Raw genomic sequence first — 20,576 nt, 5'->3', positions numbered from 1 at the left:
CAGATTGAAGTCCTTCCCTCCTTCCCCAAATAGCTGCCTTGGATCCTTCAGAGAAAACATATCAAAAAGAAAGGAAATACAGACTTTTCAGGGTGAGGCACAGCAGCTTGTAGAGCCTACTGTGCAATCACTGCTTTTCTGTACTCACAAAACACAGCTAAATTAAAAGTAAAGTTTAAATTACCTTTCTACAGTACATGTATCCCACACTACATCACTCAAAAGTAGCATCATCAGTGAGAGCCATATTATTTATATTATCCACAATAACGTCTTTAACGAGAAATTCACAAATTTAACGTAGGGCGTTTCCCATCTCTAAAATTAGAGAGCAAGTTAAAACAATTTGTGCTGAATACACTCTCCTCACTCCAGCTAGTGGAAGCAAAATCTCTATAAACGTAGAAGCTTAAACTTTTACACACAATCACATTCTGGAGTCCTAAAACCAGCACTAATTCAAGTTAACATTTGGCAAAGTTCTGGTTTGCAGCTTATTTTTATTTATCAGACATATAAGGTAATAATTGGTTGGTCCCATTCTTCAAGCAGTTTCAGAATTTTCAGACATCTGATATAAGGTAAACCTACCAATATGAGAACAATCACACATTAATATGGCAAAAGCATACAGTTGTTTATATTAAGAGTCCAGATAAATACTTGGGTATCTTAACCAACAGGTACTTTAAAGGTTTCTCTTAATGAGACCTTGCTTTAAAAAAAAAAAAAAAAAATTCTGTTATTTTCCCTTTCCCTCCTCCAATATGTAAGTAATGGATAATAAAAGATAGAAAAAATGAAGTAGATACTGAGAAATGCATTTGCTTCTTAGAAGAGCTAAACTTGCCATATGTTGAGACAATAACCTAGCAAACCACAAAAAAAAAAAAAGAAACCACAAATCAAAATTCTCTCAAAAACCTCAACACAGTTCCAGCAAACAGGGTCTTCAGCACAGACTTCTTACCTCCAAATATCACTTCCTTTAGAAAACATGGAGGACTTGATAACTTCTGGAGCCATCCATGCATAAGTCCCCGCTGCACTCATTTTGGTTGTTCTGTGCCACTCTCTAGCCAGACCGAAGTCTGTAATCTTCAGAGTTTTATTACAAATGTCATCATGTTCCATCTTCTCTAGCAACAAAACTGCAAAAGATTGAGTTTGTAAATTAATGCAATGGCAAACAAAAAAATATCCGTTCCTGTTATTAATTTCACATACAATTGTACAGCATAGATAATTGTATACTTTAAATGTTGTGAAAATATTATTGCAATTTTTATAAGCATGAAAATTTTTTTTGGTAATTCTAAGCTATTTCTTGCTTTCATAGCTTAGAATACCTACAGTGTCATGAGTTCTTTATGCAGCTGTGTGAACATATATTAAACTAGCATAAAAAATCCATGGGAGGTGTAAAGTAAATCACATAACTATAAGGAAGTCCAGAATCTTAATATCCCAAATGATGACAGGTTGTGAGAAAAGTATTCACTTTGCAACAAGATTCTGAAATAATAAAAAATACCAGCACTAGTAAACAAAAAACAAATGTAAAGAATTCTTATAAAAGACATAGAAAAAAAAATCAGGATACATTAGGTCACTGTATAAAATCCATCCTTAATGCTGCACCCAATCCTGGCTCCCACTCACCTCACAAAGTATACAACAGAACTGAAAGTGGCATGGAAAAGGACACAAGTAGGGTGTTCAAAACAATATCCACAGCTACAAGCCTTCCCCCAGGAAAAGAAACATTTGTGAACAAAATCTATACAACACCTATGTCATGAAGAAAATTATAGGTAATAATTGTTCACAGTTTCTCAATAGAAGAAATGGATGCCCATTGGGTAAAATTAGCGGATAAGAATCAAACACATGGCAGTCATTCATACAACATACAGGTAGGTGAACTTTGGAATTCTTGGCACAGTATGTGAATATTATTATTTTACAAAGCATCTACACAAATTCACAGAAGTCAACTTGATACAGGAAATTTATATCAAGAAAGTTAGTTTATGTTCAAGAAATCGCTGGGCCACAAATCAGAACAAGTTGGGAGAGTCTGTTTGCCTTGGGAGTCCCCAACTGACAACAGGACACTAGACTTGGATCAAGTCCCTGTTATGTTATATACACTGCACTTTCACAAATGTTAGAGAGTAAATTATCCTTTTTTGCTGTTGCATCCCACAGTGTATATGCAGTGTTGGACTTGTTTGCAACACAACAGAATTGGCAGAGCTGTAGTATCTCTTCACTAAACAGTGTTTAAAGAAGAGAACTAGGTTATTGTGTTAGAGCTCATGAGCAGGAAGACAACAGATGGAAATGAATCACTTTAATACACCATAATTTTAACTCTATATTCAGGTCCTGTCACTGCTTGTGGTAGCAACTGTTAATTTTAACTTTCTGTTAAAATGATCTCCTGGCACAAAGGCCAAAGATTAAATTACAACTAAGAAGAATCATAAACATATGTGTTTTCTACCTATATGTAGGGCAAAACACAGTACAGGGAACTCATTAACAAAAAAGCAGATGAAGAATTACCCTCCCTTACAGAGGAAAAACTGATGACCTTGCACTTGCAATTGAAATAATTTTTACTGGTAGAGATTAATCACAGTCTTACAAGTATTTAAAAAAATACATCAAATCCAGATAAAAGACAAAGAAACCACATTCCCTTTTCAATAATCTTCTCAACACTGAGTAGAAGAAACGAAGGCGAAAATGGTACAGACTAACCAAGAGCTCACCAATGAGAACCACAAGAACGAGTTAAATTCATGCAATAGTTTTTATACTTTTATACTTGAATCAAAGACCTATTGTTTGCTATTCTATTTCAAACATGTTCAGCAGAATTCCTGACATTCCTTGTCAGTCAATGTGACCGAAACCAAAAACAGTCAGTCTTGCAAAAGGTAATAACTGGCATGTGACCAAGTTTCATCCTACAACGGGACAACGTTTCTTAGCAGTTCAAACTTCCCTTTCCGGCCGGTAGCCAGGCAAACAATACTATATACACATTACTTAGCAGCTGGGTAGTAAAAATGATCAGCATAGCTGAGTAGGACTGCATAAGAGCTTACCTTGCAGTAGCCTAGCAACCTTTACTATAGCATCTTTATGCCACTTCCATAGCCCTTGCTGGATGCTAACCTGTGAGAAGTTATTTTATACTCTCCAGTTTACCCTGTTTACTCAGCCCCCCCCCCTTGTTTCTTTTTCAAATGCTTTAAATTGTCTTTTCTGGCTCCAATATACATGCGATGTTAAGCTGGGCAAGAGCCAGTTTAGCACTTTTGGGTTTACTTTAACATTTTTCAGGTTTTTTATTTTCTACAAAGAAAAAAGTTTCTCCTTACATCAGTGCTTTCACTCTTGGCAAACCAGTCCTAAATATTTAGAAGTACAAAGACTATTTGAAAAATTACCCATCAAAATCCTGGATTACATTAGGAATGCAGAAACGCAGGGAAATCCTATGTCCTTGTTTATTTACATATAAGTAAGGACATAGGATAAGGATATTTATATAACCTTATTTATTTCTACATAAGCAAAATGAGATACATGTTTCTGAATTATTCAAAATCTAAGAGAAGGAGACTACGTTTGATGTGAGAAAACTATGCATCAAACTAATATGAAATTTCACCTTGGACTGTTATCCAAACATTGCATTTACTACAGCCAGAAAAAAAAAATTAATTAAATAAATAAATATACAGAAATAAATAAATATGATTTCTACCAGTAACACCATTTTCAACTCAATTGTCAGTCAGTACATATCTCTTTGTGACTCTACCTTTCTGCAATCAGATCAACAAGAAAGTAAATTTATTAACATCACAGAGTAGGAGTTAGGATGCCATGGATCAGGCACTGCTTGAATATAAGAGACAGTGCATGCCCAAAACCATTTACAGCTGGGGAAGAAAGATGTTATTGCATGTTTTTTTCAATAACTCCTGAAATATAAATTGACAAGTTGAAGAAAAAAGAAAAAAAAATCCTTAAGACAGAGAGAAAAATGAAAATCTACAAATACTGTGAGAAGTAAACTGGTATTAAAAGTGGTAGATATATCATAAAATCATAAAGGTTGGAAAAGACCTCCAAGATCATTGAGTCCAGCCTTTGACCAAACAGCACCATGCCAATTAAACCATAGCACTAAGTGCTATGTCCTTTGACATTCAAGTCATTCCTTGAATATGTCCAGGCAAGGTGAATCCACCACCTTCCTGGGCAGCCCCTTCCAACGCTTGACAACCCTTTCCATAAACAAAATCTTCCTGATGTTCGACCTGAATCTCCCCTGGCACTACTTGGGGTCATTTCCTCTTGTCTGGTTATTTGTTGCCTCAGAGAAGAGGCCAACCCCCAGCTGTCTAGAACTTCCATTCAGGTAGTTGTAGAGCGTGATAAGATCTCCCCAGAGACTCCTTTTCTCCAGGCTAAACAACCCAAGTTCCCTCAGCCGCTCCTCACAAGACTTGTGCTCCAGACCCTTCACCAGCTTCATTGCCCTTCTCTGGACACTCTCCAGCACCTCAATGTCCTTCTTGAAGTGAGGGGCCCAAAACTGAACATAGGATTTGACATTCGGTCTCACCACTGCCAAGCACAGGGGAAGAATCACTGCCCTGGTCCTGCTGGCCACACTGCTGCTGATGCAGGCCAGGATGCCAATGGCTGTCTGGGCCACTTGGGCACACTGCTGGCTCATGTTCAGCTGCTCTCAACCAGCACTCTCAGGGCCTTTACCATCAGGCAGCTTTCCAGCCACACTTCCCCATCTGTAACGCTGCCTGGGGTGGTTGTGACCCAAGTGCAGAACTCTGCTCTAACAGAATACATAACAAAAAGATTGCTGCTTAACCATACAGTTGAACAAAATCTTACACTAATCAGCTGTCTAACATATCTAAAAAGAACTTAGAAATCCAAGTACTACTCACCCTAGAGCACTGAAGGAAGAAACTCACAGAATTATGAAATAATTCAGGTTGAAACAGACCTCAAGATGTTAAACCTCCCACTCAAAAGCAGAGCTAACATTGTAAAAAGTCTAAATCTGCTATGAAATATTTTTACAAATTTGTAGTGTTATGCCACTCTATGGCAGAAAAAAGTAAAAGATATCTATATTAAAACTGATGTATATTCACTCAAGTACAGATATTAATGTAAATGTCACCTTAGAAGAGATTTTGAAAAAACTAATTAAGGGCATCAAGACACAGAAAAAACCCAGCAAAATTATGGCAGAGTCACATTACAGATAGCTTACATCACACTAGTTCCATTTTAGCCAACAGATGGTTTCTTAGAAAGTAATAAGGTAGCAGACCTGAGCAGACGTAAATACCTTTTAGAAAGTTCAAACATACAGACAGAATAAGGGTTAACCAATGTTACACCATGAAATATTCCATACAGCAGTTTATAAAGGAAAATCTCAGAAGACAAATTATCAGAATAAAGATGAACCATCAGTGGTGTTTATTAGGAAGCTGTTTTATTTCACATGTATAGAGTAAAAATACAAGGAGCATTTGAAGAACTGATAGCATAGTCAGAAGATAGTGCCCACTCGAGAAAGAACAAACCATCATATTAAAAAACATGCAAAGTTGCAAGGGATCAATCATAAAATCTACAGTGATAAAGCACAGGTGAAGGAAGAAGAAAAGCCTGGCTATTCTGGCTAACAGAAGGAAAACTAGCAGCTACATGTAGTTGTGGAAGTAGCTCACGCAACTCTAAATGGCACTAGAAAAGGCTTTGTTTAATAGAAACAGGGAAGTATCAATAGAATTTTACAAAGCAAAACATCTCATGTGAAATATTGAATGGCTAAACCTGCACATACGTGTTCAACAACAGCAACTGAAGCAGATGCAGAAAACAGAATAGTTAGGATCCTGTAACGTCTTTTATTTAGATAAAATCAGAAGAGCTTGTCCTTTTTGCTAGGCTAAACAAAGGTTGAGGGAAGTTATGAGAACAGAAGTTAGCCATACCTAGAAAAAGAATGCAGACTTAGAGCACAGGTGCTCTTACCAATAAAATATTCTCCTAGGTGTCCCAGCTGATCTGTCTTACAGGCATGCTTGTGATTAAACTCAGTTCTAGATCTGGAGCTACCAGGGTAGGGAGTCATATGCAGTTTCAATTTTTTCATTGCCTCTTTTCTCCTAACCCCCTTTTTGGCCCTCCTCTTCAGTGTAAAGCATAGTTTAGTCCTCAAAAAAGTTCTCAACATATGCTCCCGTCCAACCTAATGGTTCCTGAAATAGTAGTGCCATTAATATTTCTTGCTTTCTGCATTATCATAGTTACAGCTTGAGTATTTTTCTACTAATCTTATGACACAATGCAAATATTTCATGGTGTAACAGTAGGAAGATAAGATGTCCTACACACTTCAGAAACTAAAATCTAACACACAGTTGTCCAAGACTGCAATGGAACCAGCCAGTACTTCCCAAGTCTGTGTTCCTCTAATTACAACAAAACCAGCAACAACTCTTTGTCAAACCACTACTGTTCCCCCACAAGCTGTTCTTAGTCAAGAAAGGCACAGAATTTAGGCTTGAAAAGAAGGTACAGGTCCTGTTAAAATCCCACTCAAATGCTCCTAGTCCCCACTCCTTTTCCTTCACATCACTCCCATCTCTAAACTCCCCTCTGGCAGTAAAAGCTCTCTTTGAGGTGAGCAAGAGTTAAGATACACGTTAAGTGGCAGCCCAGGTCTGGCCAGAGTTTGACAAGAGCTACCTTTCTCTGCTGCGTTCTCTTTTCTGGTAAGCTTAAGTTGAAATTTTATTGGAGAAAAGAAAAAAATGAAGTGAGAGCCTGCATATGGACAGATAGGCCAGAAATAATTGAACAAAGCTCATTTAGACAAATCAAAGATTCCTGGATGTGCATGTCTGCCAAATTCAGACAGGTTCTGAGCTATACCCCCATACTTTTAGGGCTGAGCTGAAAGCCTAGAGAGGAACCAGAAGTATTCGTTCAAATTGCAAGTAGTTTGTTTAAAGCATAATTTTAAATCAAAGGCTCATGTTCTTGCCTCAGCTTCTCTCCTTTTTATTTCTTAAAATTCACGGAGCTTAAGAAACAGTATTTACAGCAAGCCTGAGGGAAGCCTGGACAGATGTTTTAGTTGGCAGCACACTTAGGAAACCTCCACCAAGAACTAGGCTCTTCAATGCTACTCTTTCAATGTAGGTTATTTCCTACAGTCTTTGTTTTCTTTTGGTTACTAAGTACATACAGATTGTATTTCTCCAACCTTATCTATCTCAAAGTCTCCATTTAATACAACACTTCATTTGAAAAATTTATTGAAATCCAAAGACTTCATGCAGTGAAGACTTCAATGCAGTTTTATTGCATTCATAATACATTCCAGCACTTTCAGGTGACCATTTTCAGTTACCAGCCATATAAAACAATTAAGTAAACAAGGTATTCTGAGAGAAGCCAAGACAACGGATTGAACACCTTTTCAAAAGTTTAGATGTACTGAATTCAAACTGATGTCATAATGCTTAAACTTAAAAAAAAAAATCGTCCTGAAATTCTTTCTATCATCTTTACACCTTCTACTATACCCTCTTTATATTATCTATTTTATTACTTCTAAAAATAAAACATTAAGCAACCTTATTTTTCCAAGTTACTTATTTGCCACCAAATGCTTCTTGCTACCTTATCTGCAGTTTGCTAAATAGGTGACTATCGTGGGTTTTGCAAATACAAGCTATTTAATGGCACATCTATTTAAGTTACTATGATTATAGGTAAGACTGCCTACATTCACCACCACTCATAATATCATTCTTAGAGAATACCAGAAGGAAAAGAAAGATGTTATGCTATATAACTCTACTTGCACATAGAGATTGTTCAGACAATGCTGCTACTGTTTCTGTTCCCCCTGCACCCAGTCAGTTCCCTCTCCACCTGTTTGCAAGTGAATCTGGTTCCCGTTAATTCACTACATCAACAAGCAACAAAACCAGCAGCATGACCTTGCATCTTTACCTGGGAAACAAATAGGAAGAAAAAAACCTTATTAAAAGTTGCATATTCAGGTAATGAAACACAATACCCTGCAACATTAAGAGACCTGCCTCCATTATTTGGAGCTGTTACTTGACTCCAATTGTACTTGCAAATTAAAATTTAAACACTACTTATAGAAGCCATGTCCTGTTTTTAAACTGTAAATTAACCATCAAAGTGAAAGCATTAAGTGTGTGAACCATAAATTAATTATCACAGTAAACACATTAACTGATCAGAATATCTTCAGTATGTACAGAAGATGATAATTCTGCCTGTACAGCCCCGTTTCTTAAATACCTTCCTTTTTTCCTGTGGGTTCTCAGGATGGGTTCTACTATCTCTGTAGCTAGTATCTGTCAGATCATGATTATCTCACTAGATTAAGTTTAGAGCTCACCATCAGCAAGGAAATTTCATCCTTTAAACACCAATTACATATGCAGGAGGCATTTCTCTACTTTTTTATTCTACGGATACTGTGCTCTTCTGACATCTACATCCCTTTGCAGCAGGCATATAACCAGTTCTTAATCTTCACACTAAACTGAAAGGAACAGTTTGTTCTTAAATGTATTTGTCTCAAAATATGTAGCTTTAAAAAAAAAAAAAATGTAGCTTACAGGAGCCAACATATATTAAAAAAAAAAAAAAGAAATCCTGAACAAAGTGTTCCCAATCGGAAAGCCAAAACAAGACAAAACTTGACACAAAAAGTCCTTGACAGCGTGAATTGACAAATACACACCAACCCCATAAAAAACCCCACATCCCATAGTGGGACATGTGGCCCAAAAAAACCAGCAAAGGATGAAAATGACTAGGAGTCATCTGCCTGTCTGGAGGAAACAGAGGGAAAAGGAGAGAGAGGAAGAGAGACAAGAGATTTCGACAGCTTCAACACAGCTTGCGTCACCAGTTTTGCTTCCCCTTCCCTTCTTTAATAACTATTATTAAAGCAACTTTGGGCAAATGGAAACTTGAGAGAAAGAAGCAGTTTTAACAAGTTATTGGCACAGACTGCAGATGCTACTGTAAGAGGAAGTACCAGAGGTAATGAGCATTTATAATTAGACATTCAAATAGTCATAATTTAAACAGTAGATCATCAGTAAATTCTGAAAAATGTAAGATTTGGATGTTGCATCAGGAAAAAATCAAAAGCAGACCAGACTAAATTTAAGAAAAGCAACATCATTAAAACAATTCCTCCATAATTTTACAATTACATGGAAATCAGTCAATACTGAAACTTAGCCTTAAAACTCAAAACACTCAGTTGTGGGACATCTACCAGGAACTCCCATACTTATTTGAAACAGCAATTACTTTCTTTTAAGCTCGCTCTTCTTTCCTTGCTATTAGTTTTTAAAAGGTAGCTCTGCAAAAAACAAACAAACAAACCCAAAAATCCAGTGATTCGGGCAGATGAGAAGGAAATGCTAAGAACAACTAGCATTAATAGTTAGGTGGTGAATCACTCATTCCCGACTAAGATATTCTTCTAGTTTCAAACTCTACAGAATAAAGTGGCTATGTATCCATTCCTTAAAGAAAATCACCCTTGTTATGAAAGTGATTTATTTTTTTACGGAATTTCATCATCCTATTCCTGAAAGAAACAAAATATAAGGCAAACTAAAGGTATTATGTTCAAACAACATAAGAAATTTTAGTCAATATATAATACATCAGGTACAATTTCCTTCAAGAGAAACTTTCAGAAAACATATTAATTGCCTCCCTAACTCCAAATTCAAGATCTGGCAATACCCTTCAAAACAAAGTAAATCAATATATGTCATACAACATACAGGGCAATGCAGACAAGGTTTATAATCTCAAAAATTTTATCCAGGGGCAAGAGCTGACAGTAGTTACCTTCCTTTAGAACTAAAAATTTAACTTATGTATCATTAGTCAATTCACTTTTTCAATATTTTAAATCCATGAATATTTCATTCAAACTTGGCTTGCATTTATAGTTATTTTTTTCAAAGTAAACAGAACATGACTTGATGCAATTGGATATTGCAAGCTAATCAGAAGAATACACAGCTTCTGAATACGCGGAAGTATTTACATAGTTGGCATACTTGTCCTGATCATAACATATTACACTCAGCAATTATGAACTTCCTTGTTGCTTTATTTTTTGTGATCTATATCAAGGTGCATTTGATGTGTTGAAATTAGAATATTTAACATAAAAAAAGTCATGTCGAAATTAAAGAAAGTTTAATAGAAATATATACCTACCTAAAAAATTAAAAACACATTCTACCTCTGAAGGTGACTTACTAACCACGCTGAAGGATAAGGGTGTAGGCTGAGGTCACAACCAAGACCGTAAGAGCTTGCTTTCACTAAAATACTTACCTTAATCTCCTTTTTAGTTATAGCCACTCATCCTCCCAGCTTTTTTTTTTTTTTCCCTGCAGACTGAGTCTAGAAACTGGGTAGTCTTGGGAGACTCAGCTAGCTAGACAGCTCAGCAGAAAATGATGCCTGCAAATAAAACAGCTTAGAGTAGTTTCCTGTTGGATCTCTCATCTGATTTAACCCAGACCTACTGACCACACAAGCAGAGATATGTAGTCTGCTGACATGTGTGAGGGGAGAGAACCTGTGTCTGGGGATGAGTGGGGAAGCCTCCTCCTGCAGCTGCAAAACAAAGTCACACATCACCTGTTGCAACAAGTGGGAAGTCAAGCAACTTTTCAGAAATAATGGGTCTAACTCTTTTACATCTAGTTTTAGTCATGAGCTTTAAAGACAGAACCCAGCTTTGCCACTTTTTTTCCACCATAAAATCACCTTTGACGAAATTTACTATTGAAAAGAACCAGTTGAATAAACTGAAGACAAAAATAATTTTCTCGGTCCCTTTGAAGATGCCTGCTGCTGTGAATCCAAATAAACTCTGGCTGTAGATGTTTAGTCAATTTTAGTCATTGAGTTCCCCTAAAATCTCATCTGTTAAGATGAAATCCTTTAATTTCTATGAGGAATTTTAATAAGTTTCACTGCAAAGAATTCTGACTTAGGCTCTCAGTTTCTTTTATAAGGAATATTTGAAAGAGTCTTACTGTTAAAAAAAAAAAAAAGCCAAACAACCTATTTCAAAACAAAGAAGAAAAAAACCTGGATAATTTTTGAGCCCCCCCTTTTTTTTTCTTAATACAAGACTTAGGAGAAAAAAAGATTAAAAAAATCATCAAAATATATTCTGTGGGGTAGAATTCCTGCATTCCATCCTTGCAGTTTCTTCAATAGCTGAGGAGTAGCCTCTCAGGACTGTGCACTTTCAAGAACTCTAATCTTTGTTAATAGCAAAAGCAAAACACCTATTTTGAAACGAGAACTCTGCAAACTTGACAGTGGTCTCTTGGGAAGAGAAAATGAAAGGGAAAACCCGCTGGTTTTTTCCCAATAATTAGTCAACATTCAGCAATGAGTTAGAAAGTACAGTTTTTTTCCTCTGTACATAACACATAAGGAAGTAAACACAATTAATTTCAGGAAGAACAGTGGCATCTAATCCTAATAGAAAACCACAAAACTGCCTAAACATTTAGAACTAAAATATAACCAGTTCTAAGGGTTAACTTGTCCCATAATGAACTACAGCAATGAAGCATTTACTCCTGCATTTTTGAGAGGGAGGGCCGACTTATCAGCTCTGAGTTAATAGCACAGCTGCCAAAACACAGATTTTAGTCACTATGAAGAGAACAAAGCATGATTATATAGCCAACACTGGCATGTCTAGGACTGATTTAACTGGAGCTATGACCCCCCACACACACACACAGAAAAAAAGGTTAAACTTGGCAGGAAGCTCCAAGAAGGAAGAATACTTCTGTGGCATTATACAAATTATGTAACTTTTCTGACCTACCATATATAAACCACTAATTTAAGATGCAGTAAGTGGGTCAAAATTTAAACATCCACTCACTTTCAGGGACAGGTCTGAGGTAAGCTGTCACTAACATGGTCAAGCAAGACAAAAATGGTGAAATGTAGTTTTAAGCTGTCAACTCAGGAATGTGCATTTATGACACCAGTTGTTATTTTTTTACTGCTTGACAGCTAAGTCATTTGGCATTTAATTTTTAATCTATTTTTATCTATATATAATCTGTATTTTTTTTACTACAATGCCATAATTTTGCTTCTAACAAGCAAAATAATTTTGCTTCTAACAAGCAAAATAACCCCAAAGCCCAAAACAAAAAAACTCCCAAAAAACCAACCAACCAACCAGCCAAAAAAAACCCCCAAAACCAAAAAACCCCCCTGCATTTTCAGAAGCATTATTACTGAAAGCCATTTAAACGAATTTCAATGCCTTAAATTTTAACCAATAATCAGAAATAAAACTCAAGGTCAGAGCTACAAACACTCCTTGCAACTGTTCATTGTACAAGGTCAGCATGTTTCAGAACTTGAAACACTGAAGCAAGTTTGGAAGAAAGTTTATACTTAGTGGTAAGAAAACTTACAGATTGCAAACAAAAAGCCATTCTCTTCTAAGGTCAAAGAAACCACAAAACAGCATCCAACATCCAAGTACAGTTCAATGATGTGTTGCTTCTCTATTATTTTGAGGTTGCAGAACAACACTTTTTAATGGAAGTTTCAATATTTGGTAAGAGGGTCCAAAGACTTTGCAGTTCCAACAGGGGTGGGGAAATGACCTGCTACTGAAAACTTCGTTGTATTTCATTTTATTCTAATGCTTGGATTACACTACCAATACCTAAATTCTAACCACATTTTGCAGCCTGTTTTTTAAAGTACAACACCTCATTTCACAAGTGTTACAGTCAGCAGCTAAACTTATTTCTCACTGTTTAGGGAAATGAACATAATTGTGTAAGTATTTTAACAGCTAATGGGAGATATTTAGCTGTCTGTTTTTTCATTGACCTTAATGGAAATGGGTTGCTTGCTCAGTGCAATTTTCAGAGGCAGGTAGGTATCTGAATATATTCTTAGGGTACCAGCTTTAAAAAAAAATTGAGCCAAGTAATGCTTGAAGTCTTCTTTAATATATAAATATTACCAAAACTCTTCTCGAAAGTCCTACACTTCAATTTATAATGGTACCCCAAAGCAGAAGAGACAGGCAGCAAATATGACAAATAGACTAGAATGTGACTCCCTATGTTTCTCATAAAGAGGACACCAGAAACCTTGGTGCAAATGAAACTCCTGCAGAAACCTGCTAAGAAAGAATAAAACACAAAGCAAAATAAAAAAGGAAAAAAAAGAAAAAGAAATTAAAAAAATACCTTCCAACAGTTGTAAACCAGATCACTTGGTGTTCGACAATGAGAGAACAAAGACGGACAGAAGAAAGACATGAAAAACCAAGTAAGATCCAGAGAAAGATCAAAGTAATATTATTCTTGACTTAATAATCCTACCTGTTAGAAATGCAGTCTCAACACCAAATAAGAAACAACTCCCTACAGCTGTCAGATGGACACAGTCGGGGAAACATTAAAATGAAAGTGTGCATTAAAAATGAGTTATAAATAGGGGTATTAAAAGTTCATGGGGTTTTAATAATCATATTAAATTTAGCTAGTGTTTCAGCCTAGACTCTTGTTTTCAGCATTAAGGACTATATGTAAATATACTTCAGCCTTGTTAACTTTGAGGGACTTTGTTCTAAATTAATGAGCAATTTTTTCCACCTGTCAACATCCAGACTTGAGACACAGAAAACATCAAACAGAAGCAAATTTAGAAGACAGCAATCGAGGTGAAATAAATAGCTATTGCAGTTAAGTCTTCATCTACAAATAAAATAACTCTGGATGTTACTCCTCCTCTGGAAGCTTACAGGCTGTACAAACAAGTATTGCTTTATGAAGGAGTAGTTCACAAAATTTCATTTGACAGATGTTGTATTAAAATCATAAAGTTCCTAAACATTACTTTTAAATGCTGTAACACATCCTTCAGCTGGAAATTAGCCTCTACAACACTTTAGCATTACTTATTTCTACTGTAGATTGAGACAACTGCAGCTATCAGTTACTCAAAATTGTTCTCTCTTGAATTCCAGCATCTTTCTGAACACAAAACATACAACGTATTATATGCAACAAGTAAATATATCAAGTGAATATTAAACAGGCATAATACAAAACATTGCCTTTGATGAAGTGGAAAAAGACATACTCTAGTTCAAGGCTGCTAAGCATCTGATGCTCCCACAGAATCAAACTAACCTTCAGGGCCTCTCAAAAAATAAAATCCCTACCTACATGGTTTGAGCACACATCAAATAATGAAACAAATTACTGGAAGCAATATTTCCTGCTTATACACTTCCAGATGCTTCAGATGTATGACCAGTTCTTAGGCTGTAATGCAGCAGCATTATCTCTACACCAAAGCACAAGGCAGGACTACTGTCTCTCACAGAGATGAGACAGGAAGCTGGCCTACTTGGAACAGTTTCTAGCTGTATGCAATTTTAAGTAATTAAGAATAGTGTACAGCATTTAAGAACCATAACTTCCTATATGAAGACAGCATGGGAAATTACAGCATATGAATTTTAAACTGCTAAATAACTTCTGGCCCCACTATTTTAAATGACTAACATTTGTCAAAGCAATACCACATTCTCAAAGACATAGTTCCTATGGGTTTTATGAAAGCCAGTTGCCTTGTGGAGTAGGAACTTCAGTTAGTTCTGCCAGAACAAACATCCATTCCCCTCCAGACCTCAGAGGGGCCAGCCACTAGGAGCTTAGCAGCCAGCCAGGCAATACAAGCAGTTTCAAACCAATTACAACATATGCAGCCTTCTCTCGGAGGTACAAGTCACCTAGTACTGGAGCTGGGCACCCTGGGGCAGCCAGGCTAAGCCCAGCAGGGACAATGGGGATGTGGAAGGGAATATGAGAGTGCAAATTCCATGAATGGGAGCACCAGGAGGAGAAGAGAGAGATATGGGATACATACCTATAAGAACATCAGATTTTGTTACAGTGACAGATGAGCAGTGAAAAGCACAGTGCTACTGACAGAAAAACCTCCAAGTTTCACTGCCATTAGAGGACATCTTGGAACTTTATTTCCAAAGAAAGTTAGGTTGAAGATCAAATCTGCTGAAAAGCTGTCTCTCTTCTCCCCTCAAACTGCCGAAGACAATGCTAATAGAATTTAATTTTTAATTCTCTTCGTAACTGTACTAGATTCTGAATTTCAAACATTTACTAACATACAGGTAATCCTTACAGCTCTACCTGTGATGCAAGCAAGTCTAGCCTCTTCAAAATAGTTAAGAGAAATTATGCAGAATAAGTAAAATTAGTTCAGAAGATAGTAGATAGGTTTAGCTAGTTTCTTCCTCTCCCTGAACAGTTAGCCTAAAGTTGCTAGGTAGAGAAGTTATAGAGAAACGAAATTTTATGAACTATGGAAAACATCTCCATCTTATTTTAAAGGTGTTTAATAGCATAACTCTAGCAATTCTGCTGCAAATAATCTGTAAAAGTAAAGAACCAGAGATAATTTGTTGTTGGCTCTTCTCAAACTCCAGGACACCTTACCTCATCAAAAGCAACCAATTCAACAGTTCTGTCAAAACACATCACAATTCCTTTTAAGGTTTTAAAACCACATGATTTCTATTTTCTGACTGCTTTTCATGATACCAGTTTCAAGAACATATTAAAGTGGATTGTCCAATTGCAGTTTCACTGCTCTCTTTTATGTTTGATTCCTTCAGATGCCACGTACTGTTCTCATTAGCATTGCCATGTCCATGGTCATATTCAACAACCCTTGAAACTCAAGCTGACCTTGACAATTTCAAAAAGTAATATAAACTTAACCACTACACAGAGCTGAGGGCTGCAAAGGATCCTGGGCTGGAGGTGCTGGTGAAAGCCATAGCAAACTGAATCCTACTTGCATATCCTACAACAAATGAGAACAGAGTACTTTATCTGCACCTTGTTTTGTACACATAACCTACACATAATCAACTTTGTAATCATGGATGTGTCTATGCCATAAGCAAGATATTCTGAACTTTTTGTAATGTTTCCTAGAAGTACACAAGGCTGCTGCACTAAAGTGCATTTTTTAAAAGGCAGAAGTACTGCACAGTCTGAAATCAACCCCAGAATCACCAATCTCTGCTTTCTCCACACTAGACTTCAGAAGGTGAAAATGTGGCATACTCTATCTGAATGCATTCCTAGCTTTCTTTAGGATACTAAAAAAAGAATCAGGAGAGGCTACACTGAACCTTGATACAACCATATGTCTTGTAACCAATGGGGTGTCCTTGCCCAGAAGCAAGCAACTTGATTACCCCCAAGAAAAAAAGTTGCCCTTTCAAAGAGTCAGCAAAATAGCTGAGATGTGGTAAAAAGACACATGTAACTATTAGTGTCTTGTCTTGTAGATGAGTTTCTGGTTTTATTTTCAGTAAAACATAATTTTTTCCTAATCAGCTGGCATGCTTAATCAAGACTAAGCTCATACCCAGGAGTCACAGTTAAGAATATTCAAATATTTTTACAAATTTTTAAGACATCTCCTTTTCAGTTAAAGCACTGATTAATCCAGAATTCACTGACTATCAACAACGGTTTAAAAAACTCAGATTTTCTTTCAAATTTTTTATTTTGATTTTACATAGATAAAGTCCACCTCTTAATCCTTAATTTTACATTATATCTTTATTCTTTAAAGTATATTGAAGAACATAAGAAGTGCTTATAAGAAATTATCCTCAAAATAGACCATGATCCTTGTCAGAGAAACTTCTCCCCATGTCAGCCAAACCAGGTTTACAAAGCACCCACAACCTGTAAATTAACATCAGAGACCATGGTTACTATGTTTCACTTTATTACACACATCTAAAGCTAAAAGTGTTCTTTACATCTTTGTTTTGTCTACTTCTGAATAACCTTTAAATACTACATTTAATACTACATTTATTTTACGTGGACTGAAGAAACTCTGATGTCAACAAAACTCAAGAGTTTACTTCCTTGTTCAGCCCTCAAAACCAAGTTTGTTAGTTTTTCTTCCCAATATACACAAAAAACATTTGTGTATCTATTAATTTCCCTTACTTTGGCAGAAGCAAAAACCTTTTCCCATCTCCCCAAAGGAGCCCAATGAAACTAGAGCACACAAACTTACATGGTCACTGCTGTTAATAAACCCTTTTGGTTCTCATGGCTCTTCTATTTGCGGCACTTTCTCTCCAGTCCTGTCAATTTGGTATCAGCAAACCCACACCAGATATGCTATCCTATAGATCCCAGCTCTCTAAAATTGTGTGAAGTAACACACTTGCCTTTGAGACACTTGCTTTGCCTATCACCTGCCAACCACAAGCCCAGACGTACCCCTTCTGGATCAAATATACTGCTGGAAGGGGGCTCCATTTCCCTAGCTGAAAAAATTTGTTCCTGCCTATTTACTAGGGATATAGTTTGAGGAGCATTCCTTACCATGCCATGTTAAGGGCACCCATTTTTCTAATTTGTTGTCTGAAAAAGAAAAAAATCCTTCTTAACAAAAATAACTAAGCTAGCACAGAAGTGATACATTCATATACTACCTAGACATGCTTAATCGAGAGCACTGGATCAGCAATGAAAGCAGCAATGAACAGGTGAGGAATGGGTGCTGAAAGACCCGTTTGCTGCTACAGCCACTGTGGAACTGTTGCTATCCACACCAAGCAAGTTGCTCAGTCAACCCTGGCAGTGTTCCACTCCCGCTGTGCAAGACTGCAAAAGACTACAGTAAAAGAATGAAGTGAAATCTTTGATGAATTGATGAGTTACCAGAACAGGGGATACTGTTATGACTTGCAGTAATTTTAAATTCACGCTGTTGAACAGTGTACAGTACCACCAGCACACCACCATCTCCCAACATGACCATTAAGTTGGATAATCCAGAGACATAATTCTATTTGGCATATTCAATACTGTCTTCAAACTTTGCTAAGATTAAGAACTACGGGTGAGAGAACTAAATAGCTCAAGTGAAGTGCATCTGTAACAGGAGCTAGTAATGGAAGCAGTGAATGGGCACATATACTGAGGTTATAATCAAAAGTGTATTTTTGAAATGCTCTGCCATTATCCATTTTAAAAGAGATGATAATGGTAATCAGCTCTCAGCAGTACCTAACTCAGCTCCAGGTGTTACGCTAAACCACAGTTTTATGAATTCACTTCAGACACAAATTTTGCCACTGTCACTTAGCGCGCTGCTAGCATGCAGCAACCCACTCTAAGAAAAGCCAATAAATACTCAAGGTGCAGCAGCTTGCTCTGAACACAGCAGGAAACTAGGAGGGCACAAGCTGCCTACAGATAACTTGCTAAAAATTAAGGTGTCGGCCATGACGCTAAAGTCCAGAAGTTCATCGTCTGTGCTGCAAACAGAACCACAAACACAGCTGAGCTAGGTCCTTTCTTTATCAAATAGTGAAAGTACTTTCAGGAACAGTCAGTCCCATGACTGAGCCTTGTCTTAATAGCCCATGCATGGTGACCTTCAAGACACACAGCCTCTTAAACAAAGTGCTTCAAAGTTGAATGAAGCTTTTTTATTTCTACTGCACTACTTAAAGACTCCTAACTGGAAAAAAAAAAACAAAACAAAACACTAGCATATTGCTGCACTTTTGGCACAGTCAGAACAAAAAGGAAAGAGTAGGGATGGCTTCAGACACTTTTGCAAACGCACAGATTTCCACTTTCAGGTCACCAGTTCAAAACACAATTATAACAGAAAGTCATAAACACATCTACTCTAGTAAGCCAGCCTTCCAAAACCACAGCTGCCAAAATCTTAGATGCTTCTGTATTGTCAGATGGACCGAGGAGCCATCAAGCATGAATTGAGCAACTCACTCACTCTTGCAGGTGCATTTGTCAATGCCAAGGGATGAAAGCAAAATCTGGCATCTGCACAACAGTTTCTAGTGTTTTAAGGTACTGTCCTTTCCACCTCAATGTTTTGCCAAGTGGGGAAATTTTAGCGATGCTAAATCCATGCAGGGAAAACCAGAAACACATATGATTACCTGGCAGTGAAACAGAAGCGAAACCCTTACTAAAACTTTCCTTTACAAGGCGCTTGGTTCCCTGTAAGTTTTAAGAGACAGGACCGCGCAACGCATCAGAGTAAAAATAGCTTTGCGGATTTGAAACTGTGGTTCCGCGCAGGATTTTTATCCCGCTTTAAGTGAGAGGGCAGGACCAAAGGTACACCCGGATCCTCCCGACCCTTCCACGAGTCCGTATCCAGCTCGCAGCCGCGGCAACCAACCTGCCTCTGGCCCAAGCTCCTGGCACAGGGTGCCCGAGTTGCGACACCCATCTCTCAGTGAAACAGAGCTCCCGGACGGAGCCCGTCCAGGCCTGGCCGCCCGCCCCCGCAACGCGGACACGGCCAGCGCCGCCAGGCCAGGACCCGAAGGGACGAGGGGACACCCCTGTCGCCTGCACTGCCGCGGAGCTCCGACGGTCCCTCCTCACCTCCCCCCCACTCAGCCCGGGACTCACTGTTGCTCGACTTGAGGTCCCGGTGCAGGATGGGGACGATGGCCTCGTCGTGCAGGTAGAGCATGCCGCGGGCGATCTGCACCGCCCAGTTCACCAGGATGTGCGGGGGGATGCGGCGGCCCCCACGGGCGGCCGCGGCGCCGGGGGCGGCGGCCAGGGCCCTGTTGAGGGATCCGCCACGGGCGAACTCCATGACGAGGCAGAGGTTGGGCTCCCGCAGGCAAACCCCGTGCAGGGCGATGATGTTGGGGTGCCGCAGCATGGAGAAGAGCTTGGCCTCCTGCCGCACGCTCTCCGCCGTGGCCGTGATGTCCTCGTCGGGGTCCTGCCGCGCCGCCTTCACGGCCACCTCGCGGCCCCGCCAGGTGGCCCGGTACACCTTCCCGAAGCCGCCCACGCCGATGATCTCCTGCAGCTCCAGGTGCTCGAAGTCTATCTCCGTCAGGCTCCCCGCGGGATCCCCCCGCCCGCCGCTCCCCGCCGCCGCTCCGCCGCGGGGCTGGCGGGTCACGTAGTTGGCCGGGAAGATGCCGAGACGGTGGCGGATCTTCCCCGCCCACCAGCCGTCGTCGCCAGACACGGCCGCGTCCTGCGACAGCACCTCTACCACGTCCCCCCGCCGCAGGCTCAGCTCGTCCTCGCCGCTCGCCTCATAGTCGTACAGCGCCGTCCACAGTGGGCACGAACTCCCGCCGCCGCCGGCGGCCGCCGCTCCGGCGCCCGGCAGAGCCATGGCAGCGACCTCAGCCCCGGCGGCCACCAGCAGCGCCGCCGACGCGGGGGCGCCCGCCCAGCCGCATCCTCACCTGCCGCCACCGCCGAGCGGGAGCCGCGGGAGGGGAGGGCGGGGCGCGGGCAGGGGGCGGGGCGGGGCCGCCCGTC

General features: G+C 39.0%; 1 protein-coding gene across 4 annotated transcripts in view; it reads right to left on the bottom strand.

The window, feature by feature from the left end:
• Window positions 1-20,433, bottom strand: part of MAP3K21 (mitogen-activated protein kinase kinase kinase 21) — a 42,296-nt gene extending 21,863 nt beyond the window's left edge. For all 4 annotated transcript variants that reach the window (XM_027657349.1, XM_027657350.1, XM_027657352.1 and 1 more), the window contains exons 1-2: window positions 19,695-20,433; window positions 971-1,151 (exon numbers count right to left, since the gene is read on the bottom strand). In XM_027657349.1, coding sequence (XP_027513150.1) covers window positions 971-1,151; window positions 19,695-20,427 — 914 coding nt within the window. In that variant the 5' untranslated portion in view covers window positions 20,428-20,433. The remainder of the gene's footprint in view (window positions 1-970; window positions 1,152-19,694) is intronic.
• Between the last annotated feature and the right edge of the window lie 143 nt (window positions 20,434-20,576).

This window comes from Corapipo altera, unplaced genomic scaffold (genome assembly GCF_003945725.1).
Source record: "Corapipo altera isolate COAL_440 unplaced genomic scaffold, ASM394572v1 2c, whole genome shotgun sequence".
NCBI lineage: Eukaryota > Metazoa > Chordata > Aves > Passeriformes > Pipridae > Corapipo > Corapipo altera.
The sequence above is the reverse complement of the archived record's forward strand: the minus strand, read 5'-3'. Positions and strand labels throughout refer to the sequence as shown.